Source organism: Clavelina lepadiformis, chromosome 5 (assembly GCF_947623445.1).
Source record: "Clavelina lepadiformis chromosome 5, kaClaLepa1.1, whole genome shotgun sequence".
NCBI classification, from domain to species: Eukaryota; Metazoa; Chordata; class Ascidiacea; order Aplousobranchia; family Clavelinidae; genus Clavelina; species Clavelina lepadiformis.
In genome coordinates this window covers 4132999-4157068 of record NC_135244.1, presented here as the reverse complement: position 1 = coordinate 4157068, position 24070 = coordinate 4132999, and the positions used below count along the sequence as shown (strand labels likewise).

The 24070-nt window shown below is 40.0% G+C and overlaps 3 protein-coding genes, 1 non-coding gene and 1 pseudogene across 4 annotated transcripts; 3 read left to right on the top strand and 2 right to left on the bottom strand.

The window, feature by feature from the left end:
* Positions 1–529: 529 nt before the first annotated feature.
* LOC143460807 (thioredoxin domain-containing protein 12-like) lies at positions 530–5972 on the top strand. Its single transcript, XM_076958439.1, has 5 exons — positions 530–768; positions 949–1090; positions 2282–2397; positions 2480–2563; positions 5811–5972. The coding sequence occupies exons 1-5, from the start codon at positions 666–668 to the stop codon at positions 5882–5884; spliced, it is 519 nt and encodes a 172-aa protein (XP_076814554.1). The 5' UTR covers positions 530–665; the 3' UTR covers positions 5885–5972.
* Positions 5687–5758, top strand: Trnac-gca (transfer RNA cysteine (anticodon GCA)). Its single transcript has one exon. It is a non-coding gene; the product is annotated as a tRNA-Cys (tRNA).
* A 405-nt stretch (positions 5973–6377) lies between the features above and the next one.
* On the top strand, positions 6378–8252 carry LOC143460804 (EF-hand domain-containing family member B pseudogene; annotated as a pseudogene).
* A 1-nt stretch (position 8253) lies between these two features.
* LOC143460805 (uncharacterized) lies at positions 8254–12142 on the bottom strand. Its single transcript, XM_076958437.1, has 5 exons — positions 11785–12142; positions 11304–11447; positions 10891–10996; positions 10589–10770; positions 8254–9456 (listed from the first exon to the last, which is right to left on the bottom strand). Exons 1-5 carry the CDS (start codon positions 11944–11946, stop codon positions 8563–8565), a joined length of 1488 nt encoding a protein of 495 aa, XP_076814552.1. The 5' UTR covers positions 11947–12142; the 3' UTR covers positions 8254–8562.
* A 2006-nt stretch (positions 12143–14148) lies between these two features.
* On the bottom strand, positions 14149–23572 carry LOC143460067 (uncharacterized). Its single transcript, XM_076957433.1, has 2 exons — positions 22562–23572; positions 14149–15639 (listed from the first exon to the last, which is right to left on the bottom strand). The coding sequence occupies exon 2, from the start codon at positions 15586–15588 to the stop codon at positions 15280–15282; it is 309 nt and encodes a 102-aa protein (XP_076813548.1). The 5' UTR covers positions 15589–15639; positions 22562–23572; the 3' UTR covers positions 14149–15279.
* Positions 23573–24070: the final 498 nt, after the last annotated feature.

Genomic DNA, 24070 nt, shown 5'->3' with positions numbered 1-24070 from the left:
TTGTCAAAACGTAGTGATAATCGCACTAAAAACACCACTGTGACTTTGTTGCCTTCAATGTGTGACAACCAAGTCAGTCACCTGGTAGGCCTTTTGGTTTTTACATTTAAGGGGCCGCAAAAAACGACAAAAATGGCTCTTATTAAGGTAAAAGGGTTCTCTGCATTCATAATTATTAAAAAAGTAAAGATAAAAGTTGGGCATTCAAACCACGCTCTCTTCTATGATAATAAGTATTCGTTTAAATGCTAGTTGACAAAAGGACGCATTTGCTGAAGTCGGATATTGACCAATCGCGATGTGAGGATTTTCAAAAACATGTTGTATCTGTTCGGATTTGGCGTAGCCGGGTAATGGCTATTACATCCGTCAACAACGAAGCCTGCGACACTTACGAGAAGGAGAAATTTCAAGTACTTTTGAAAGGGAATAGTCGAAAGTTATGACCCTTTGCTATCGATTTTTCGTGACGTCAAAAGTTCTTACGTAATCAGAGTTTCAAAAATAGGCCACCTCGCATTATCATCAAAAGTTAGTTACGTCAGCGTTAAGAGTAACGTTAGGCGAGGGAAACTGCGATAAAAATAGGGTTTGCCTCCAGAGCTTTCCTATTTGAATTTTTGAAATTGGCCACGTTTTGAAAGCTTTTTGCAGGAAACTTAGGCATGCCGTTTAGCGTAGCTAAGATTCTTAGTGGGGTCATCTTACTGTTAACCTTGTGCCAGGTGTCATCAACCATTCCAATGCAAGATTTCTCTTTGGACAGAGGTCAGTTTTGTAGTTTACACATTAACGAGGGTGTGGTTTACTGCGCCCACAAACTTAATTTTGGCCATAACTGTGTATAAACAAAGTTGGATGTTAAACAAAATCTTTGCACGGTATCAAATAGCCTACTTTACTTGCTTGTGTTAACAGTAATTTGTAAACTTTGAAATGTTCCCCAAGGTTTCGGGAGCCATTTGAACTGGACCAGCTTTGACCAAGCAATAAGAAGCAGTGTTGAAACAAGGCGACCGATTATGCTTCTTCTTCATCAGAAATGGTGCAAAGCTTGCCGCGACTTAATGCCTAAGTTCAGAGCAAATCGGTATGAACTTTTTACCTTCATACGTAATAGGTTATTTCCGAGACACGGACAAAAGAAAAGAACAAAAGATTAGCCTATACCATACGTGTCAAACTCCTGGCCCGCGGGCCACATCCGGCCCGCTTTACAATAAAACTTGACCCGCGTAGTTATTTCATACATTGAACTATTTCCGGCCCACGAGATCATTGTACAGTATAACTTACTTTTTTTAAGCAAGCAACAAGATTATAACAAATCGCACAATACAGCAGCACAGCAGTTGCCCCATCATACGATGGAATAAATCGATTTATTCTAACGCTTGTAATTGGGCTGCTTTTCTCTTTGTTGTTTGTTAATTCTTTAATGCTTTTGCAAGGAAATGAATGAAACATAATTATATAAGAGAAGAATAATCAAAAATAGCCCAGTCAAAAATCATCAAAAATTTGGTGTTGTTTCGCTGCCTGTTCCAATTCATGTCAGGAAACGTTCATTCAAGTTTTATCCTTATCGGCCCGCGGCGTTAGTAAACTTTTGAGTTTTGGCCCCTGGTGCGATTGAGTTTGACACCCCTGGCCTATACAGTTACCGTATGAGTTATAATAGGCCTATAGGCTAGGAGTCAACGCGAAAATAATGGAAAATTGGTAATAAAAATTCCAAGCAGAACTTATTGGTATTTTCTTTAAATTCTATTTAATGCTAATGTACAAATTAACCCAAGCCCCCATGTTTTGTGATACAGTGCTTCCCCGATTATCCGTCCCTCGATTATTATCCAGTTGCTCTATTTTGCTACAGCTTTTCAAAGTTAGATGGCTTTTTAATTAGCCGTTGGACCAATCGTTTGAAACAAAACAGTGATGAATTGCAACAGACAAATGGGAAATTTCTTGCTAAAATTTAAACTTCTATCCGTTTTTACACTGTAGCCTACCACAAATGTGTTGTGTTTCCGTTTCGTTTTGACTTAAATGCAACAATTCAATTATCCGTTTTTTTGGCTTATCCAGTCACGTTTCTGAAAACATTGTCCCGACTAGACCGGATAATCGAGGAAGCACTGTAGTATAAGTGTTGTGTATAGGTCTATTACTCTATTGTCTGTAAATAGGTATACAGTATTTCTTTCTTGGGATATGTTCGCGTTTTCGTTACTCTATTGCAGTTGTTGTATTTTAAACATAGCCTATATATATATATCAGGTACATAGAGAAGCTTTCTCCTTTGTTTGAAATGGTAAATCTCATTGACGACGAAGTGCCCAAAGATCCAAAATTCGCACCGGATGGATCATATTTCCCAAGAATATTTTTTATAAGTAAGTCGAATTGCCGAGTTACGCATTTTTTATTGAAACTTGTTCGAAGTTGGTTCAAAGGAATTTTGCTTATAAATTAAAGGTCCTGAAGGCGAGGTAATGACCGATATTTATAACCCAGAAGCAGTTGACCGCTATTTCTACTATTACTACGAAGCCGATTCAGGTATTATGTAATAATTAGCTATTTGTCAAGGGATCACGTCAATTAACCGTGACCAAATTAACCGGCGACAATTGGTCTTGATCAACTTACCGACGACACAAATCAACCGCTGTGCATTTTACCCGTACAATTGTATAAAATAAGTAGTCTAAATTAGCATCGTTGTTTATTCAAATTATATGATTTTACCCTATTCTAACGAGCCTTGGGAGTTTACTATTTTACCTGGGTGTGGCCGACCCCGCACACACATTTTCAATCGTTAATTACTAGAAAACTATACGTCGTAAACTGATCGGATTTTTACAGGTTGGTAGAAAAATCATCTGGCTTCCTGTATACATCATAATTGTAAAACTAAAGAAAGTGAATTTAGTGTAAATTAAGTGTTTCTAAAAGTGACACATTTCTAGAAATTCTTCTTGGTACGCTGCGCCCCCGCTGTGCCGAAAACCAGTTGACCGCGAGAAGAGAACGCAAGAGAATAGTTAGTCGAGTTATTGGTGCGTAAATGAGCAATACGCTTCAATGCGGAGAGAGAGCAAAATTATGAAAATATCACAATATCTCAAAAACTACAAAATCCAACTTTATCAAACAAACATGGACAGATAGCTGAACATTTTTTAGGAAAAGTCACCAAATTTCAAGTTTCTACAGCAAACAGTGCAATTGTACGCCACGTTTTGCTATGACTGTGTGCAGGAAAAGCCAAACCTAGTTAGAATAGGGTTAAGTGATAATGATTTATATCATTTGTGAACCGTGACCTGCTTGCTAACCACGTGCTTCCAGTTTCTTTGTGTTATATCTAGTCGCGCATCAGCTTTAATCCCAGCCAATTTACTACAGTAGAATTCGCCTATAGTGACACCTGAAGGGACCGCGGAAAAAGTGTCACTATAAGCGAAGTGTCACTATAGACGAAGTCACTATAGGCGAATTCTACTGTTTGTGTATTGTAGTTGTTAGCCTGACTTGTTTAAGTGAGTTGCCAGTAAACCCGTTGCAATGCCTATATTTTGTTAGCCACGTGATTGAGATATTTTTGCATACTAGGTGCTGACGCTTTTAGTATAAAACTGATTTTTAAAGTCTAAAAATGGCAGAAGTATTCTCAGAGAGAGGTAAGAAAAAATTAATTTACAACCATTACATTTTCTGGAGAGATGGACAAAGTTCAGACGGGAAAACTACATTCTGGAGATGCAGCAATTACTACAAAAGTTCTTGTAAGGCACGTCTCCATACTGTAGATGGCTTAGTCACGAAAGAGTTGCACGAACACAGTCACCTGCAAGAAGAGAGACATGTTCAAGTGGCCAAACTACTTGCGGTGGTCAAGGAACGCGCTGGCAACACTAACGATATGTCCACACCAGAAAATATCATATCTGACGCGACAGTGGGATTGCCAGGTGCCGTCAGAGCGCATATTGTGGAAAAAAACCTGAAAAGAACAATACAACGAACACGACTTAGAACTATTGCAGCACATGCAAATCCACGGAACTGCACAGATTTAGAAATACCTGACTCGTACAAACATATTCTTTTAGATGATGCTAAGGGGTCTGAACTTTTTTTGCAGTATGACTCTGGACCTGAAGAAAATAGGATATTAATTTTTGGCACCGAAAATAGCAAAAGAGTACTAGAAATATCAGAAAACTGGCAAGCTGATGGGACGTTCAAGGTTACCCCTCCAATATTTTCACAGGTTTACTCTATCCATGCTTCACGACATGGCGACCTTGTCCCAGCATTTTACTGTTTACTACCGAACAAGGCACAAGAAACATATGAACGGTTATTTCGCGCAGTGTGGCAACTGATACCAAATGCACATCCAACAAGTTTTTTGGTTGATTTTGAAATGTCTGCAATAAATGCAATTCGGATGGTGTTTGACTATGATGACCTCACAGTAAGTGGTTGCTTTTTTCATTTAAATCAAAATATCAGCAAGCACATGCAGCAAATCGGACTTCAAAGAAGGTATCAAAATGATCCAGAATTTGCACTACTGGTACGTCACATACCGGCTTTGGCATTTGTTCCAATACAGCATCTAAGTGAGGCTTTTGAAACATTAGAGGAAGTTTTGTCTGATGAAATGCTTCCGCTTCTCGACTACTTTGAGTGTACTTACATCGGGCGTCGCTTTCGGGCTCGCCGACGAGACCCGCCATACTCACATGACTTCTGGAACGTCCATGTTCGGGTGTTAAATGGCGACGCCAGAACCAACAACAAAGTTGAAGGTCACCACAATCGAATAAACAAAATGTTATCAATGCAACACCCAACCATTTGGAAATTTATAGAAGCTTTGAGGAAATTGCAGATCATAAACAAAAACAATATTAAGGCGCTCTGTACCCAAGAGCCTCCTGCCAAAAGGAGAAAATACAATGATCTGGATGCGCGACTTAAAACCATCGTTGAAGATTTTGCAAACCGTGACATATTAGATTTTCTCAGATGCATCGCCCACAACCTACAATTTGTGCAGTAAACTTCCTTGTTTGTCAAATAACAGTTTGTATAAATTTTAGTACCCTTATTATGTAGTGTCATATCAGTCATATGTGTTTTGCAGCAAAGTTGTTTTAATGTTGTTACTCGTATTTGTGGAAGTATTTCTGTTTATTTCAATAAATGTTTCAATTTGTATTGAAATAAAAATAAATTTTGTTACAAAAAGGAAATATTTACTTTACGTATAATATACTACCATCAACTTAAACACAATAATTCAGCACTTACACGGTCAATTTACCTCCCGGTCAATTTTGTATCCAGTCAGTTGGTTCTAGGTCAATTTACGTCACGGTCAGTTGTCCCCGGTTAGTTTGTTCGCGGTCAATTTTACACGGTTAATTGTCGTAGAACCATTTTTCAATATGCCACAACTTCATTTAAATTTGTACAAAAGTTACTTCTTTATTGCTGTGTAAAAGGCCGTTAAGTCAGCCTTTTCGAGCACGAATGCTTGCTCCAAAAGTACGTTTTATTTAAATACTAAATACATTTCTATTAATATAACTTCGTACGTCAAATAGAAACGTCATCCGCCCTGCAAGTGTTTTGTACGGAATTTAGTTACTGTAGAGAGCGCAAGGGGGTATAGCTCAGTGGTAGAGCATTCGACTGCAGATCGAGAGGTCCCCGGTTCAAATCCGGGTGCCCCCTCTTTTATTTTTTTCTTTTAATTAACTTCTAAAACCAATTTTGTTTATTGCAGTGGCAAGATCAATGCTGAAAGCCGTTCACAAATTCTATAATGTCGCCGATGATGATGATTCTACCGAATTGTAGACAAAACCTTTTCTTGCTTATAAAGAAGTCTAACTTGTAAAACATTGCTTCTGACTTTAGGTTTTCAATAAAATATTGGTGAATTGAACAGCTGGTTTTGTTGCAACCATTTCTGATCAGTGTTGTATGTATGATAGGTATGGTTAAGTGATTGTTTTGCAGTCATTATTACCATGGTTTGACGTAACGGCTCTATGCATGAAGCCTTTGGTAAGGCTGGTGTCTAGTGTCTACGCGTATCGTCCGTCCTGTTAGCTGTCGGCGGCGTTGTCGCTTAAATTTACTTGGAGAATGCCAAAGAAGTTTCAGTTTGACCTTATTTCAGTAGAATATAAAACTTGTTGGATCTTTGTGAAGTCGTAAATAATTAAGCTATGTATATGATTATGATGTCATTATTTATCTTATCCGTAACAATATAGTATAAATGTTGCTTAGCAACGTATGCCGTTGTTTCCATGGTGAGTAAATGGTAAAGTTGTCTATATTTTTTACAAAAGTATCGTACCAGTAAATTAGCAAATAGAGAAGTAAATTAGTAAAGAAACTCGATGCTTGCAGGGATTTTGAGTATAGTGCTTTTTGAAATTTTTTAGTACATCGGCCTATCTGTGGCAGCCAAGTGGGCTAATATGAGCAGTTCTGAAGCTAAGTTCAGCGAGCAAAATGTTACAGGGAAAGTGTTTTGTCATAGCGGTTCGACAATGAGAGAGTGCCTTCAGCCCAATCTAAGCAGTGAAAAAACGGAGGTAGAAAAATCCTCGGTAGAAAAATACAATAGCTTTGCCCACAAGATAACTCACGGTGTGAGTTCTCAGTCATCCTTTCCGGCAAGTCTACTGCTAAATCCGAAGCCGAAAACTTTGTTCCAGCAACGCTTGTTGGAAAAAAATGAACAGTGCTACGCCAGCCGGACGTTTCCGCTAGGCAAGCCGGCTATTCAAAAAGTGGCCGGCAACCAAGTCCGACCCGACAACACTCAGATGTATGGGATAGTCACTGAAATGGACGAAGATGCGGGTGAGATTATAAATCCGAGAAAATCGCGGGAACAGATTGAGGAAGAGGCGAAGGCAGGTCATGCCCAATACATTGTCACTCACCACGCTTATGACGTTGGCGAAATGTGCGACAGAAATTACGATTGGAGCAAATCGAATCCTAAAACAACTCGTTTTGGCATCGAAACCCCACATTACAACGACGGTAAGAACATGATGAAAACTTTGCAATGGTCGTCTCAAAAATCTGTCCAGAAATGCACAACTATCGTTTCGAAACGGGCGGACGATTTTAGAGAACGGACACAGCCTCAGCTAGGTAAAGTTCATGATCCTATTGCGGACACATTAAACGTGAAACCAAACCACACCTTTGGCATCATGATTCGTCCAGACAAATACAACGTAGGCGACCTCTTGCATATGCGTTCACCAAAGAATTTCCTGCTGGGCAAAGAACGAGAGCGGGGTGTGCTAGCCAACGTAAGGCAGCATCTGAAAAAGACAAATTATCACAACTTCAACGACCTGCGTTCGGCCTTTAGACACTACGATTACGACAACACGGGGTATTTGGATGCCCAAAAGATTTGGGATGCTTGCTGGAAATTCAATTTACCAATTGATGACGATCTTCTTTCGTCTTTAATGCGTTATTGCAGCGTTGACAGCAATGAAAAAGCCGAAGGCGATGAGTGCAAGTTAGACTATGAAAAGTTTGTGAATTTCTTGAACTGGAAAGACAAAATTTTACCACCGATTTCACTACAGTGTGAGAAAGAAAATGAGAAAAAACCGGAAGCTAATGATAAAGACGTGCAAAGACTTTGTAAGCAGATCGACAAAGCGATGACAAACAGCATTACGTCATCGTCTTCCATTAACGCTGTGGTTGGCGGGGTTGATACAAAACAAGACCCCTCGTACGGGGTTCCAACTGTACGCTTTGACCTACCGGCGCCAAGATGCCGCCGAATCAGTGACCGCACTAACTACGGCGATGAATCGGACGCGTACGGCCTAGTTAATCCTTCTATGTACACTCGTCATGGCGTTTATGAACGTGATTTTTTTGAACCAAGATCACGGGAAGAAATACGCACAATATTTGAAGAGATCGGTGTCGAAATGTCCGAGGAAGCTTTTGAAAAGATCTGGGGACTGGCGGTGCAATGGACCGGGGTTGATGTAGAGAACGTGGCATCGGTTGAAGCGTTCCGGACTATCCTAGATAAGATAAATGCAGCATCCATTCAGGAGGAGGAGAAAGAGAAGCAGTTCGTGAAAAGACCAACTTGCATCAGGATTGTTACCAACCGTTAAAAACTGTCTAATATATATTATCGAAATACAAAACAGAATCTCTTTTCAGTTGGCCGATTATTTTGTGAATAACATTTTTGGAAGACTACGTGGAAGTGTGCAAGAAAATTACATTACAAAATTTATACAGTAGAGTTAAAACAAAGAAAATGTAGCACAGTGTATTAAAAATAAAAAAAATTAAAGATTAGGTTCAACAATAGCTAGTATGCCTGAGCACGAAGTAGGCCTAAGGTAGAAAGCCGTCATATTTGCAATGCGTTTTTAAGTAAAGCAAGGCGAAACGTTTATTGCTACTAAACTAATAACAGCTCAGTCTGGCAAATGCAATTACTGTGTAACTACTATGTGGCTTCAACCTGTTGGAACTGATTTTGTTGAAGAGGGCCGCAAATTATTGACCATCCTTCTTAAGTTTTTGTTTGAAGTTGAAGACGGAGGGTGTGGAGCGAGGGATTTGATTTTGGGCGAAAATTTATTAACTTTTGCAGCTGTAGTTCGTTTTCCTTTTGGCGAAATCATTGAATTCTCACTTTTTGTGAAAATGGCTTCATCTCGTTTCGCGTCATTGACAGTAAGTTCGCTAAAACCATGAACTATTTCCACAGAATTTCCCGTTATGTAACCATTGTCTTCTTGGGTTACACTTTCTCGGTGAGACATCCTACTTTGACATTCCAGTGCTCTAAGCCTGTCCTGGATTGCCACTAGGCTACCTGTTGCTGGACGCGAACCAACTCCACTGTCTCCAGTGGTGGGAGGAGATTGGGAAAGACATTCAGCCCAGGATGGTTCAATCCAGGAGTCTCCTGTGAAAAGTTGGTTTAAGTCTCGCCCGTCAGAGGAAGGTTGGACATTTGTAACTCGGTTAAGTAGGCTAGAAATTTTAAAATGGGAGAAGTTTTGTTGTGATTTTGATGCAGGAAGTCCATTTGAGTGTAAAATGTCCGGATCAATTGGTTTCAGCTGAAACCTGTTTGGAGAAGGAGGTGTTGACTGTTTTCCTGTGATGCTGCCAGACGAACTTCTTCTGGAGGAACACGGACGATTTATAGAGCTTGCTGTTCCAGGAGGAAAATCATCTTCTTTCAGACCATGAAAAGAATATGCAGAGGAGTGTTTCTGGCTCTCACGGTTCATTTGAGACTCAAGGTTGTTTCGAACTTGTCTCAGCTTCCACAAGGGAGGTTCTTCAGGTGGACTTGATGGCCGAGAGGTTGCAACATCATGCTCCTCTTCAACACATTTCTAAAGCAATATGAAAACATTATTAAAATACAAATGACATCTTAATTGAGAAAGAGTACTAGATATGTGAGTACTGAATATAACAAATACAACTTTTTACCAAATGAATAAAGTGTTACAATACAATAAATTAATTTTCAACATAATCACAGTCACACATGGTGGCAACAATGGGGTTGCGTTTTTATATGTTAATAGCACAATAATATCATCACAGGAATATGTGCAAAATGCCCTAAATAAATCCAATTAAAGCAACTTATAAGTTTGTTCATATTTTTTCACAATTAATTAAGGTTGTGATATTATTTTATCCAGTGACAGCCTTACTCCAATATTTTTGAATTTATTCAGTCCGTATTGAGACTTATTTCTTTGATAAAAGATGTTTTCCATAAATTATTACATAATTGTACGCAAGAGCAGTCTCTTGTATTTCTGCTTCCATGCAATTGCCACAGCGTTAAGGTGGTTACAAAGAATTGAACTAACACACAATTGTGGATAGTTAGACATCGCAGTGCATTCATGCCACTATGCCAGACTGTATTTCCAAAAGTAGATCTAACATGCTTTAAGACTCCTAATGCTGATTTGAAAATCAATATTAGCCAACTGTTAGATAACGTAATAGTACTTAGGTGAGAATATTGAGATAATGTAAACAGCTTCACACTTTTACAGCTATTTTAAGGTAATGCTTCACATATAATATTATAAATACACTTCGAAAAGGTGAAACTGAATGCACACAAATTTGTGCCTGTATATGAACAATCACTTGAATATGCCAAGTTGTAGAATAGGTGGAAGTACAGATAAACACCATAATCAGACCCAATAAAAAGCTTTTAAATCACCAAATCAACTGCAGTGTGTGATAGTATCTTAAGGTTAACATTTATTTATTAACATTGGATTGCCACCTTAAAGTTACACCTAAAAAGCAACCTCAAGCTCGTGAAACCTCATGCTAAAAAATGAAAATTTACCAAAATAATTGAAGTGGCGCTCTCACGCTATTTCGCTTTCATTATACTGTATTGAGGTTGACACAGTTTTGTGATCACAGCATTAAAGATTTTAGCATATTATTATTAAATGTACATCACAAACCATTGTAAACACCTACTTGCAAAAACTCAATGTCACATTCAAGTGCCTTGCACTCTTTCTGAATTGCATCCCTTAAAATATCTGCTACAGCATCAATATCAATCGCATTGATGTTTCGACGGACATGTTTTAATTTTACGGGTGATGTTGTGTACAAGTTTTCTGGGTCGAACCTGCGTAAGGGTGTCTCTGGTCGTTCTGTTGATAATAAACATGGTAAAATATACTAATCAATGTCAAAATACATAAACATTGTTCCAGTAACTACCGACACCAGCACAAAAACTGCGAACATAATAATATACTTCATTTCATTACCTGTATCAGAATGTGGCCTTTGAGCCTGCAATGCATACTCTATAACTTCTTTATCATTATGTGGAAGAATGTTGCTTTCAGTGAAACCATTCTTCTCTTGAAGGCCCTGTTATATAACAACCATATAATCTGGTTTTAAAAACTCCTGAGGTACTATATTCTCTATAAACAAAAACCAGTCTTAGAGTATTATAAAACACACTCAAGATTTATTTGAAACAAATCACGATTTAATCAAATGGAAAACACTGCTTTATAGTCATATCAACGTAAAGTTTAAAAATAAAATTGTATCATATGATATACCACATGTATGGATAATAATTATAATACATGTATCATGCACAATATTGCAAGAGAACAAAATTAATGATTTGTAAACACTGAAAAAAGAAGACTACTTCCAACCACACCTTGGCCAGAATTTCTATTTCATTTCTTAACATTTCCCTTAAATGAGGAGGATCTGGTAGAAAATTGTTCTTTATAGGTTTCGATATTGTTGGTGGCTCCGATTGTTCACCGACCATTTTCCATATGTCCAGAAGTGTTTCAAGCTAAATCAAACAGATGATTACATTCCGCTCATTATAAATATCTCGCTAAATATCCACGGTTTTCAGAAGTATACATCGAAATTCTTTAATTAACATTGAAAATATCTATTAAGTCAATAATTGAGGTCTACGATATTGGAGATTGTGCACAACTAAATGATGTCGCAATTTGGGTAGCTAGAGCCTTGTAAACAAATATATTACGTGGTTGTAACTTCTGCACTAGACCAATAATATTGTGTTTATTTTCTAGCTTACAAAAATCAAAATGAAGTTTTTCTTTAGTCTCCACTAGGGATCTTCCGTAAATCGTTGCTTATAGGCCTAGTAGACTCACCTCATTTCTTAAATCCATACAATATTCAATTTTCGATTCACCTAAAAATGATTTTATCAAATGAAGCTCTCCCGGGGGAACAGTCAATTTGATTAACTCCCAAACAGAAAACGGCGGTTTAAATGGTTCAAGTTTTTCGCCTTCAACCTTGTCCATGCTCATTTTATGGTTTAAAAAGGCACATAAACTTAACTAAAATTAAAAATCTTGCTAACTTTACGTGTCAGCCAAAGGTTTGAATCCCAAAACTATTAGTTTTCTGGCCACTAAGCTAAGAGAGTACAGTACTGCGCCTACAGAGTGAGATAGTAGTAGCCTAAAATTACTGGTAAAGTGACAAGCACAATAGCTTCTCTTGTCGCTAGGTTAGTTACAAAATGATATCCCGGGCATCAACATCTAATGTTGTGCTTTCAATTTTCACACTAGCCAGTGTAGACATAAATTTAAAACTGATAAAAAAAATCCTTTTTTAAAAGTACAATAAAAACACTAAAAGATGTTTTATTAAATTATATAGCTTCATTATTTGGTAAATTTTAACCACAAGTTTTACTTTAGGCCATCACTATTTCACCTGAAAACGTTCACCAAACATCGGTTTTGAAAGTTGCGTAACCAGAAAATGCAGTTTTAAAGAGTTTTTGTCGGTTACGCAAAATCAATTTATGAAGTTTGGTAACTGAAGATTCGGTTATAGAAACGAGAAAACAAAACTTTTCTTATGCAACTTTTCTCAAAAAATCATTTCTTATGCAATTATGGCATAATCAAAACAAAAACATTCGGAAACAAATCACAATCCGGCTTGGAAAAGCTCAAAAATCCTGGATTGATCCAGTTAAACTGGGTGGATAGTAGGCCAAAGCTTATTATGGGAAGCTTGTTAAAAATATAATACAAAACCATAAGGACTTGCCTATCGTTTTTAATCGGCTAATGATTAATGAATTGTGTTGAAATTAAAGGATGAGTAAATCTACAGTGTAGCAGTTTTGATGGCACCTAGCTGCGTGTTACCACTCGCCCAGTTTCCCACTCGTAACTGCACTTTTAAATCTGTCACCTGTTAGCTGTAGCTTGCCCCTGATTTTATTTTAAAAGTTTAAGCTTTTTGGCTGCCACTATTTAGGCTAACCGGAAAAATTGCTTTCGAAGCTATTTTTCATGATTTCTTGTAACTTATATAACTGCTTATTTTTAACAACGGGCTGCGTTACTCACTTTCGGAGAATTAATAAGTTTTTTCAAGCTATTTAGGCTTGGCGAAATCAAAAACAAAGTGACTATTTTACAAGTAGGTCACGCAGCCCATTGTTAAAGACAAGCGGTTAGGAGATGGGTATGCAAAAAGTCGATTTATAATCTATTTAGTTAAAGTTAAATTTATATTAGAAGGTAAAGTTAGGTTAGGTTTAATTTGGCTGTTTGTAAAATTTAAATTAGGATAAAACATGAAATATGGCTTTAAAAGGACGATTTTTTTTCGATGAAATAATTGCAGCTTACTATTAGCCTACTGCTTGGCCGTTTCTTCAAATAGGTTTTTTATCGTAAACTCGGTATAAAAACAGTGTATGGTAGTGGTGTCACAATATGGATTATTTTTTAGCTCGTAACAGTGCAATCGCAAGCCTTAATAAAACTGAACCACTAAATAGTCAATTTGTTTACATTTTCCTTTTTTAACAACTATATGACGACTAGAAATTTACTTGAGTAACTGTAAATATTAAGGTCAATTTAACACAATCTTTGGTTACCTAAGATTTAATTTTTTACTAGCGTATCCAGAAAATTTTTTTTTCCGTTTAAGCTAATTAATTATTAGGGCAACCAAAAGTCAATATGGTCAATTTTTTTTAACCTGCCCAGAATGTTATCAAACAAGCACAAAACAAATTTCAGCTTTGTACGACGTGTGGTATAGAAGTTATTAGGTCAAATAAAGTCAAAATGTTACGTTAGGTCAAAATACGGTCAAATTGTTTCTTTAGGTCTTTTTTTTAGGTCAAAATCTACTAAACTTGTAATTTTGTAACCATTTTGTAATATTCTACTTCCGTTTTTCTCTTTTCTTGTACCGCAAACAATTCCAGTGCCGCAAATTTTACTTAGAACCAAAGCCACAAAGAGAGGGAAGGCTTTTCAGCGCGTTTGGTGACGTCACGATGTGACGGCATTGCATTTGAAAGTGCAAGTTGTCAATCTTAATACGCAGAAGCGAAAAAAAGTCAACACTAGAAAAGCATTTTGTCATTTTTAAATGCAGCTTTAGATTAGAAAGTTGCTGTAGACAGTGTAGAGACTATCGGTATAGCGTTTTTCAAAATGAGGTCAAAATTTAAACGTTTGTAGAGGTTGGGGTCGTTTTAGGATGTAGAGGTTGATGCCGACAGATGCAGATACAGATGCAGAGTTTATCGGTCTTAGCTTACGTTACGTTATTGACTTAGTTAACCTACTACATTAGTATCTGACTCTATTGTTGCGTGCGGTTAGAATTCTCTAACCTTTCTGATAGCCGAACGTTCGTATTATATTATAACAAATACCGTTTGCCAGAAAAGGCTTTTATTGTAGGTGCTGTACACTTTCTCAATATTACAAATAACCGAGAACACAAGTCATGTGACTGTTTACACGATGTCTACTGATTCAATCACCACAACTACAGTAGTACGGTATTACATATGTCTATAACTTCGCGTCTGTGACTGAGGTTCTGAGGCTCTGAGGGAGTCTCACACAAAAGTTCAAGCTTATAAAACGTGCTGCGATGTGGCGGAAATATATGACAAAAAAGGCATGAACATTTCAAAGCGTGTGAACGTGAAAATCGGTGTGTTTGCAATGCAAATTAAATTTGGTTAAGTTGGAAACAGTTACTTGGAAGCGACCTGGTAACGTACTAAATAAGGAGCTTTCACACGAAGTTATTCGTAGCAAGTTTTCAAATATACCAACGGTAGTTTGCAGTGTTCTGAAAAGGCAAGTTTTAAACTCCATTTACTAGCTGGAAAACTCTTTCATAAGAATGATGTGGCGGGACTGAAAGTTTAAAAACTCCAATTGTTCTGGAAAACACATTTCTACGAAAGACGTAAGGATTTTACAAAAGCGAGCCAAGCCGCCACATTCCTCCCCCGCTACGGAAGGAAAAAGATGACAATTAACATGTAACGTACTGAAGGTGGCAATGGCGAGCAAGCACAAACAAAAACTGAAGTTATATACAAATGAAGGAACTGTAACATATGCTTAAAATAACTGATGGTAATATAGCTACATGTTGGAGGGTATCTCCAAGATTAACCGGGCATGCAAAAATTGTTTGAACTGTTCGTATTCCAGGGTTTTGTCCGTAACCCCGTTGGATATATACTTCATCAAGGGGGCCATGTGGAAAGCAGGTGTGGCTGCTACCATGGTAAGGATTTTGCTCATAAACTCAAAATCAGGAACCAGCTGGAACAGTTCATCCAGCTGCTGAAACTAAAGTAGTAGATCCTCAGCCGAAGTGGTTGGCGGCGCAGGAACCGCAAGGGTCGGCATTGTAACGGTTGTTTTAAACGGCCGAAATAGTCTATGTACTGGTTGTAACACCGTAGCTTGTATATCTGCTAGATCAGCGCTCTGGGGCATGGGGGCAGGAGCGCCTTGCTCCCCAGGTCTGACGATCGGCACATACGGCGCGGGAGATGATTGTTGAACCGGTGAATCGGGTGAGTCGGGAATCATCTCAGTAACTGAAGTGATTTCGTCAATTTGAACGTCAGCGGAGGAATCAGATACCGTCGACATACTGAAGTGGTTTTGGCAGCAATGGTAGTGGCAGCAAAGTCTGTGGAGAAACTAAAGGGGTAGAGGGTAAATTTTTTGCAACTGCACCTCCCCCTATTGAGGTGGGTTGAAACAGCTAAACTCATGCACAGGAATAGTTAGCATGCAATAAGGCGGGAAAAGTGAAAACGATACTAGCACAAGAATAAGCTACTAAGCATGCAACGAAGCAAAACGGTTACAAAATCGAAAGCGGCGACAAGGGAAAACGGCAAAATTGTACATGCAAAGGACATTATCGGTATTGAAGCAAGGTGATACACATAGTGAAACTTAAAGTGTGTGGGTGCTCGCGAAATTATCACGAGAAGATGAAGCGGGCGGTGCGTCATCAGCAGATCCGGACGGAGACGGTTCATCACGAGAACGCCGAGGCAAGGGCAGCGGTTGTGGTAGTTGTGGTCTTGCAACTGGCGCCTGCTGTTGGTGGCGCCAAGCGCGGAAACGGGATACAAGGGATCTGGCATACTGCAAATGGTGCGGAGACGATCGGATAAACCCGATGGTATGGAAGAGGGCCCACATCATGGCAAGGAGTTGCAGGATGAATATAAGGGCTGAGAGAAATGGATTCGTAATTTGCGACAGAGCAAGGAGTAACGTTTGTTTCGCGGCGTGTGCGAATGTGTCTGCGACGTAGGATCCGTTGATCATAGTTTCATCAGTAGTAGTAGTAAGGCTTGTCATGACATGTCGCATTTGTTCCTTGAGAAGGTTGGCTTCAGACATAGAGCTGAGCAGCGATTGAAGATCAGTAAACGAGTCAGAGTCAGGTAGCTCGTTGAGAATTTTCTCGTAGTCGGGTGCCTTGTAGTTGACGTGTATAGGCGACAAAGGTAAGTTGAGTTGATGCACCTGCACATGTTCGTGCGATAAAGTATAGTTGTGATACAGGACAGTGTGTCCCAGAACTCGGAAGACAAAACTTCTTGCTGGTCGATACGATTCCAGCAGGTGCACTCCCGGTAGGACAATGTTGTCTGAAATGAGTTGGCCGTATTGACTGTGGCCGTTTTGATCGCGATATTTGATGAGAGGACGTTGGCTGAATGCGTTTCGGTACGCAAGTGACGGTAAGACGGTACCGTTGATAGAGTGACATGCTGCTCTGGACATAAAATCTCCAAGGCTGGAACCCATGGTTTGATGTCCAAGAGTAGTAGTGAGTATCTCAGTAGGGAAGATCTTCCCAATTGCTTTGTAGAGTGTGCCAATTAGCTTCGTGAGTTGGCAATGTAGGAACTTGTTCTCTTCGTTGAAGGTAGTGAGAACTTCTGAAATAAGGTCGTCCTGTTGTGTGTCGAAGGTTGCAAAAAGTCGCTCGAATTGAGAGTATGGCGTTCGAAAAGGGGCACGCCTTAGCCGGTTAGGACGAAAAAGAGCGAGTCTGTCGAGCTCTGTACATTGTTGGTAGCGAAAGATAAAGTTGTTGTTGTCGCAGTGAATATGTTTGCCATAGCAGTTTTTCGCACGAGAGGAGCATTTCCTCCAGTGATGTACCGAGATCCCGAGATCAGGTAAGGAAACTCTATATAAGGACGTAGAGTTGTAATGGAGGAGCATCTTGTGAGTCCCGAGAGGCTTGGTTGGTGGGCAGTTGATATGCGAAGGTACTCGCCATATAAACATACGATTGCCCGTTAAGCAGTATCCACGCCCGATTGAGCACGATGCAAGAGATCCAAGAGACGACGTCATTGTGTCCGTGACGTAATCGTAGTAAATTGTAGTGTGAAACAAGAAGTCGTTTGTTACTGTTCCAGAAGCTGAAGTCGGCCAGACAAACTTATAATGGACTGCATTGCGTGTTGAGTACGCCGCAGGATTAGACAGGATCAGCGGTCCATGTGATGAAACGTTGGTTTTATTCCACGACGAACATTCTGGGTTGTACGGTGGGTGTGCGTCAAAGGTGTTGGCCGATTTTTGATAACTCCCAAAAAAGAAGTAAGTAGTGCTCCAGGAAGTAATCTGTGAAGTGCAAACTGTTGCAGGAATCTTCTGGAGATGCAGATCTGGAGCAAACACGGTAGCAGAGCAGTTGTGTATGGAGAAGGGTGTCTGCGTTTGACAATGTATGTCGTCATCAAAGGTATATAACCCGAGAGAATGCGAACGCTGACATAACAGAAATTTCTGTGTATCCGGATGAAGATTCGTCTGAGCGGCGGATGTGAACAAAAAGAAACATGTAAGCAGCAGACAAACGAACATGTTGTGTTGTTTAGTCAGAGAAACGTTTCGGTGGAATGATTTTGCGACCAGTCCGAGAAGTCTTTACAACTTCAGGCGGTTTTATAGAATCAGGAGCAGTGACAGTAGGTGGTGTCGTTTGCTGTTTCGCTGAAGTAGCGGAGACTGACTGAGGAGCAGGGTGTCGAGTCTGCAAAGAAAAATTTTGTTGATGCGAGGAGGATGATGGTAAGGGAGCATCAATATCAATTGTATAGCTAGGTTTGAGACGGTCGAGTGAGACGCGATCCGGTTTGCCATGACGGGAAATTACAAAATATTTTTCGTATCTTTCCAATACTGGAAAAGGACCAACATAAGGGCGTTCTAACGCACGTTTGACATGATCGCATCTAACATAAACGCGGTCACAATGTTTCAAATCCGGATGCACGTAGGACTGCATGAATTTTGTATGAGCGGTCGTTGGAGTAAACTGAAGGTCGTTGATGAAGTCTCGGTAGGCACCGAGGTAGCTGGATGTAGGAACTGCAGAGGCAAGCTTGGAATCAGAAAAGAAACCACCTGGGAGCCGTAAGGTGTGTCCAAAAGCTAACTCAGCAGGTGTACATTTCAAATCCTGGAGATAGCGATTACGCAGAGCCAAGACAATAAACCCTAATTTGTGAAACCAACGTTCAGGTTCGTCTGAACACTTGATGGCGCGCTTGATCTCTGCATTTGCGCGTTCTGTAATTCCATTGGAAGTGGGGTGGTAAGCTGTAGTCAGATTGTGTTGAATACCAAGCGAGCGCATAATTTCTGCCCAAGCGGAACTTATGAAACATGGTCCACGATCACTTGTGAGGATGATTGGAACACCGACCAAGGAACACCAGAGATTAACAAAGTAAGCAGCAACGGTTTCCGTGGTGGCATCAGGGATTGGTATCGCTTGAACGAAACGCGTATATCGGTCGATACACGTAAGGATGTATTTGTAACCATGGGAGGTTGGTAGTGGTCCAATCAAGTCAATTGCAACATCAGAAAATCGTCCGTAGGGAATTTTAAATTTCCCCGGTGCGGTTTTAGTGTGGCGGAAAATTTTTCCTTCCTGGCAGTTTGGGCATTGTTGAACCCAGGTAGCGATTTGTTTACACATCCCTATCCATATAAATCTTTCCTTGATGAGCTTAATTGTGGCTTTTTTTCCAGGATGCGATAAATTATGTAAGTGCAGGAATACTTGACGTTGAAAGGAGGAAGGAACTAGAACACGCTCTGTGTCAGTGGACACGTCACAAAGGATGGTAAGGTCCTTATTGGGCAGCTTGCAGTCCTGGAGTTTGAGTGATGTTGTTGCGGTGCGTAGTCTTTGAATAGCAGGATCATTGGCTTGAGCTTGTGCTATTTTCTCATACTCTAAAGGAGGCGGAACGTCCGAAAGAGTATTAATGTTGGGTGCCGAAGGTTGAGACCTTGACAAGAGGTCCGCCACAACATTGGCAGAGCCTTTGATGTGCTCAATGGTTGTTGTATATTCTGAAACAAACAACAATTGCCGGAACTGTCTTGGAGAGTAATGTTCGGAGAGCTTACTGAGACTTGAAACCAGAGGGAGATGGTCTGTACGCAAAGTGAATTGTCGGCCTGTCAAGAAGTAGCGGAAATGACGTATTGACTTGTAAGCGGCCAACAGCTCTCGGTCAAAGCAACTGTATTTACGTTGAGTAGCGTTCAGCTGTCTTGAAAAGAAGGCCAAAGGAACAAGTTGATTTCCTTGCAATTGCTCTAATGTCGCTCCAATACCGGTCAACGAAGCGTCAACTGTTAGATAAGTTGGAGCATGGAGTTTCGGAAACGCTAAAGTGCTAGCATTTGCAATAGCTTGTTTGCTGCTGGCGAAGGCGCATTCGGCTTCGACATTCCATGTTAAAGGGGCCGCGCGTTTGCTGCGACTGTTCGGAACTAGCTTGTAAAGCGGTTGTAAGGTTGTGGAACAATGCTTCAGAAAGCGAAAATAATAGCAATAAATTCCCAAGTAACGTTTCAGCTGTTTGCAGGTTTGTGGCTGTGGGTAATCAAGAATGGCCTGCACTTTTTCTTGAGTTGGTCGTATACCCTCAGAATTTATGTGATGGCCAAGGTAGTCAAGAGACTCGCGGTTGAATTCACTTTTGTCTAAATTGAGCGTTAAGCCAAATTCCTCAAGTCGTTGAAAAAGCAACTTGAGGTGTTCAAGATGTTCTGATAGGTTACTACTTCCAATGATGATATCATCGAGGTAAGCAAAGATTCCAAGGTGCTGAAGGGGGCGTACTACTTCCCCTATTAGTCTGGAAAAGGTCCTTGGGGCCCCCGACAAACCGAATGGGAGTCGTGTGTATTCGAATTGTCCTAGGGGGCAAACAAACGCCGTTTTATGGACATCTTCTGGAGCCACTTTTATTTGATGAAAGGCGTTTTGGAGATCGCATTTAGAGAAGACAGTTTTACCATACAAAACCTCGGAAAAACTATGTAAGAACGGAAGAGGGTAACAGCTGTCGATTGTTTGTTTGTTGACTAATTTATAATCAACGACAAGACGATATTTATTGCCAGAAGAGCCTTTAGGAACGAGCAAGGCCGGACTTCCATAAGGAGAATCACTGTAGCGGATAATTTCTCGCTCCAGCAAGCTGTCAATTTCTTTCTTCAAGATCTGCATTGTTTCTGGGCTATATCGACGTGGACGTGCACGTACAGGAGAACCTGTGGTATGGATGTGGTGAACGATGGAATGCTTCACTGGTTTAACAGCTGACATGGGTTTTTGCAAGTCTGGAAATTGATGTAAAAGGTCTGCAACAGGATCTATCTGGCTGAGAATGGATATGCGAACAGGATCACTTTCAACAGGCTCTAACGTATATTGCTGTTGGTTCGGTACATCTATCAGATGCTTGGCTTTAAGATCCAAAACAAAGTTGTATTCAGTGAGGAAATCCAGCCCCAATATGCAAAAAGGTGTGTCCGCAAGCACAAATTCAAAGGGATAAGAAAAACGAGGATGAAGGGAAACATTAAGTTGTGTAGTGCCATACGTAGTAATTGGCGTGCTGTTAGCAGCGAAAAGCGGTGTTTGCGGTTTGCGGTTTGATACGTCAGCTAAACTAGCGGACAAAAGAGAAGTTGCTGCCGCGCTATCTACGTAAAAGTGAATACTATTGGCGTGATCATATACAGTTAACAAGGGGCAGCCTCTTTTTATTGATGATGCGATCGACGGGACTGACGGGGTTAATGTTGCGTCGATCGCCACGCGTTTTTTGTTGGGCGGGATTGGTTCTCCCACATGCTACAACTTGGGTGACAGCGGCGCGCATCCCTACCGAAGCGGGCGTGGTAATAACATAAGCCATTAGAAGCATCAGACGCGCAAGGGTAATTGCTACGTTGGTAGTCTGGTTTCTGAAATGTGGGGGATGAATGTAAAAAATTATATTTGCGTTGGTTTGCAAAAGAACCATTTTGTCGGCGATTATCTCGATTAAACCCGTTGTTGCTGTATGATTTGTGAAACTGTCCATTGTTTGTGCGTGGTGATCGTTGTTGCCATGCTGAGTTAAATGAATTGCGTTGGTTTGGCGTATTTTGATTTGTGAAATTCGTATTTCTTTGCCCGGAACTCTTAGATTCGTTGTTAGCGTTAGATCGTGTATAGCGCGGTGGTTTAGACAATTGAATTTGCTGTATTTGCGGTTGCATTGGGTAGTCAATGTCATCCGTATCAGTGATGGCAAGGGAAAGGTTGTGCGAAGAAGTTTTTGGTTGTTTAAGCAGCAAGATTTCGTGGGCTCTGCTTGCAAGGTTCTGGAGATCGTGATGTTCCACGCTGGCTAACGCAATTGCGACGTCTGGTGGTAACGCTTTAAGGAATTTAGCACGAATTAGTTTGACGACTGGCGGAGTAAGATTCTCTTGACCTACTGCGCTCATTAATTCGCGCATTAAATGTTTCGGGGACTGATCGTGCAGCGTCAGGTCCGCCAACAAAAAATCTAAATGGTCCTCACGTTTATCAAAGTTTCTCAAGATTTCATTGATCAATATGTCGTAGCAGTTCTGTGCTGACGCCGAAGGTAACCGAAGGAGCGCGAGGTCTTTCGCAGGAATTGCCTCTACCGCCAACAAGTAACGATTAGTTTGAGAAGTGATTTGATAAAGAGAAAATTTATGTTCAAGGTGAGAAATCCACGCTTCGGGATTAAATTTCCAAAAGGTAGGAAGTTTAACGTGTGAAAACAAATCGTTTCGTAAAGTATTGTTCTGTGGTTGCGCGTTTGTTGGTAATTGGTTACTAGTACCCAGACCAGACGGACCAGCAATGCCATTATCGGGAGTATTTGCAGATCCCTCCCCGTTTTCGTTCGACATAGTTGTATTATTAATTGACTCGTTGGAACGGTCGGTTGATCGTGTGCTCATGTGGTATTCTGTCTTAGCTTTGCCAGGCACCGAAGTAACTTTTCGTTGTGTCGGCACAGGTTGTGACATTTATCAAAACCGATGAAAAATGTTTTAGGCGGCGCACCGCAAAAATTGTTCACAATTGAACCAAAAAATACTTTACAACAAGAAACTTTTATTTCAAACTGCAGCACAATGCAGCACAATAAGAATAGCTTAAGCTAATTTAATAAGGTACAAGCCGATGAGCATGCATTTACAAGCTATGGTTGCAAGTAGTTGTATAAAAAGTGAAAAATCCACTTACCAGTGAAGAACGGCTGTGCGAATTGCGAGAGTGTGAGAATTGAAACGCGTCGTTTTTGACACAAGATCGTCAGTGATCACTAGAACGTCGGTGGTTTATTAGAACGTCGAAGCGTCGGGTTGTCAGTAGAACGTCGGGTTGTCACCAGAAATGTCGGAACGTCGGGTTGTCACCAGAAATGTCGGAACGTCGGGTTGTCACCAGAAATGTCGGAACGTCGGGTTGTCACCAGAAATGTAGAGGTTGGGGTCGTTTTAGGATGTAGAGGTTGATGCCGACAGATGCAGATACAGATGCAGAGTTTATCGGTCTTAGCTTACGTTACGTTATTGACTTAGTTAACCTACTACATTAGTATCTGACTCTATTGTTGCGTGCGGTTAGAATTCTCTAACCTTTCTGATAGCCGAACGTTCGTATTATATTATAACAAATACCGTTTGCCAGAAAAGGCTTTTATTGTAGGTGCTGTACACTTTCTCAATATTACAAATAACCGAGAACACAAGTCATGTGACTGTTTACACGATGTCTACTGATTCAATCACCACAACTACAGTAGTACGGTATTACATATGTCTATAACTTCGCGTCTGTGACTGAGGTTCTGAGGCTCTGAGGGAGTCTCACACAAAAGTTCAAGCTTATAAAACGTGCTGCGATGTGGCGGAAATATATGACAAAAAAGGCATGAACATTTCAAAGCGTGTGAACGTGAAAATCGGTGTGTTTGCAATGCAAATTAAATTTGGTTAAGTTGGAAACAGTTACTTGGAAGCGACCTGGTAACGTACTAAATAAGGAGCTTTCACACGAAGTTATTCGTAGCAAGTTTTCAAATATACCAACGGTAGTTTGCAGTGTTCTGAAAAGGCAAGTTTTAAACTCCATTTACTAGCTGGAAAACTCTTTCATAAGAATGATGTGGCGGGACTGAAAGTTTAAAAACTCCAATTGTTCTGGAAAACACATTTCTACGAAAGACGTAAGGATTTTACAAAAGCGAGCCAAGCCGCCACACGTTTTAGGTCAAAATAAGGTCAAAATTTAAACTTTTTCGGTCAAAAAACTGGTTGCCCTATTAATTATATATGAATTTCAAATTCGGGAGACGGTTTACAGTCAACGAAGTGGAAAAGCAAAACTTGCGTAAACGGAAAGCAGTCATAGAATGCCTATTTTCTGGACTTGTGTATCCGAAAACGGTTACGCAAATAAGATTTTTGAACTACGATAACCATTTTCGGGAGAAATAATCACTCTCTTTATTTTATTACAACCTACCCAAACGGCAACCTAAATTTAAAACAACGTCATCACAATTATAGTTGGGTATTTCCCTAAATGCTGAAAGTATGTTATAGGTTCTGATTGGTCACTTCCATTAATATTTGCTTTAATTAATCACAAGCAGTACTGTAGTATCATTCGATTTTTCAATTTATTTATTCATTCAATAGAATTAATCATCATCATCCCAGCCAAAAAGCAAAAAATCACTGATCTCCT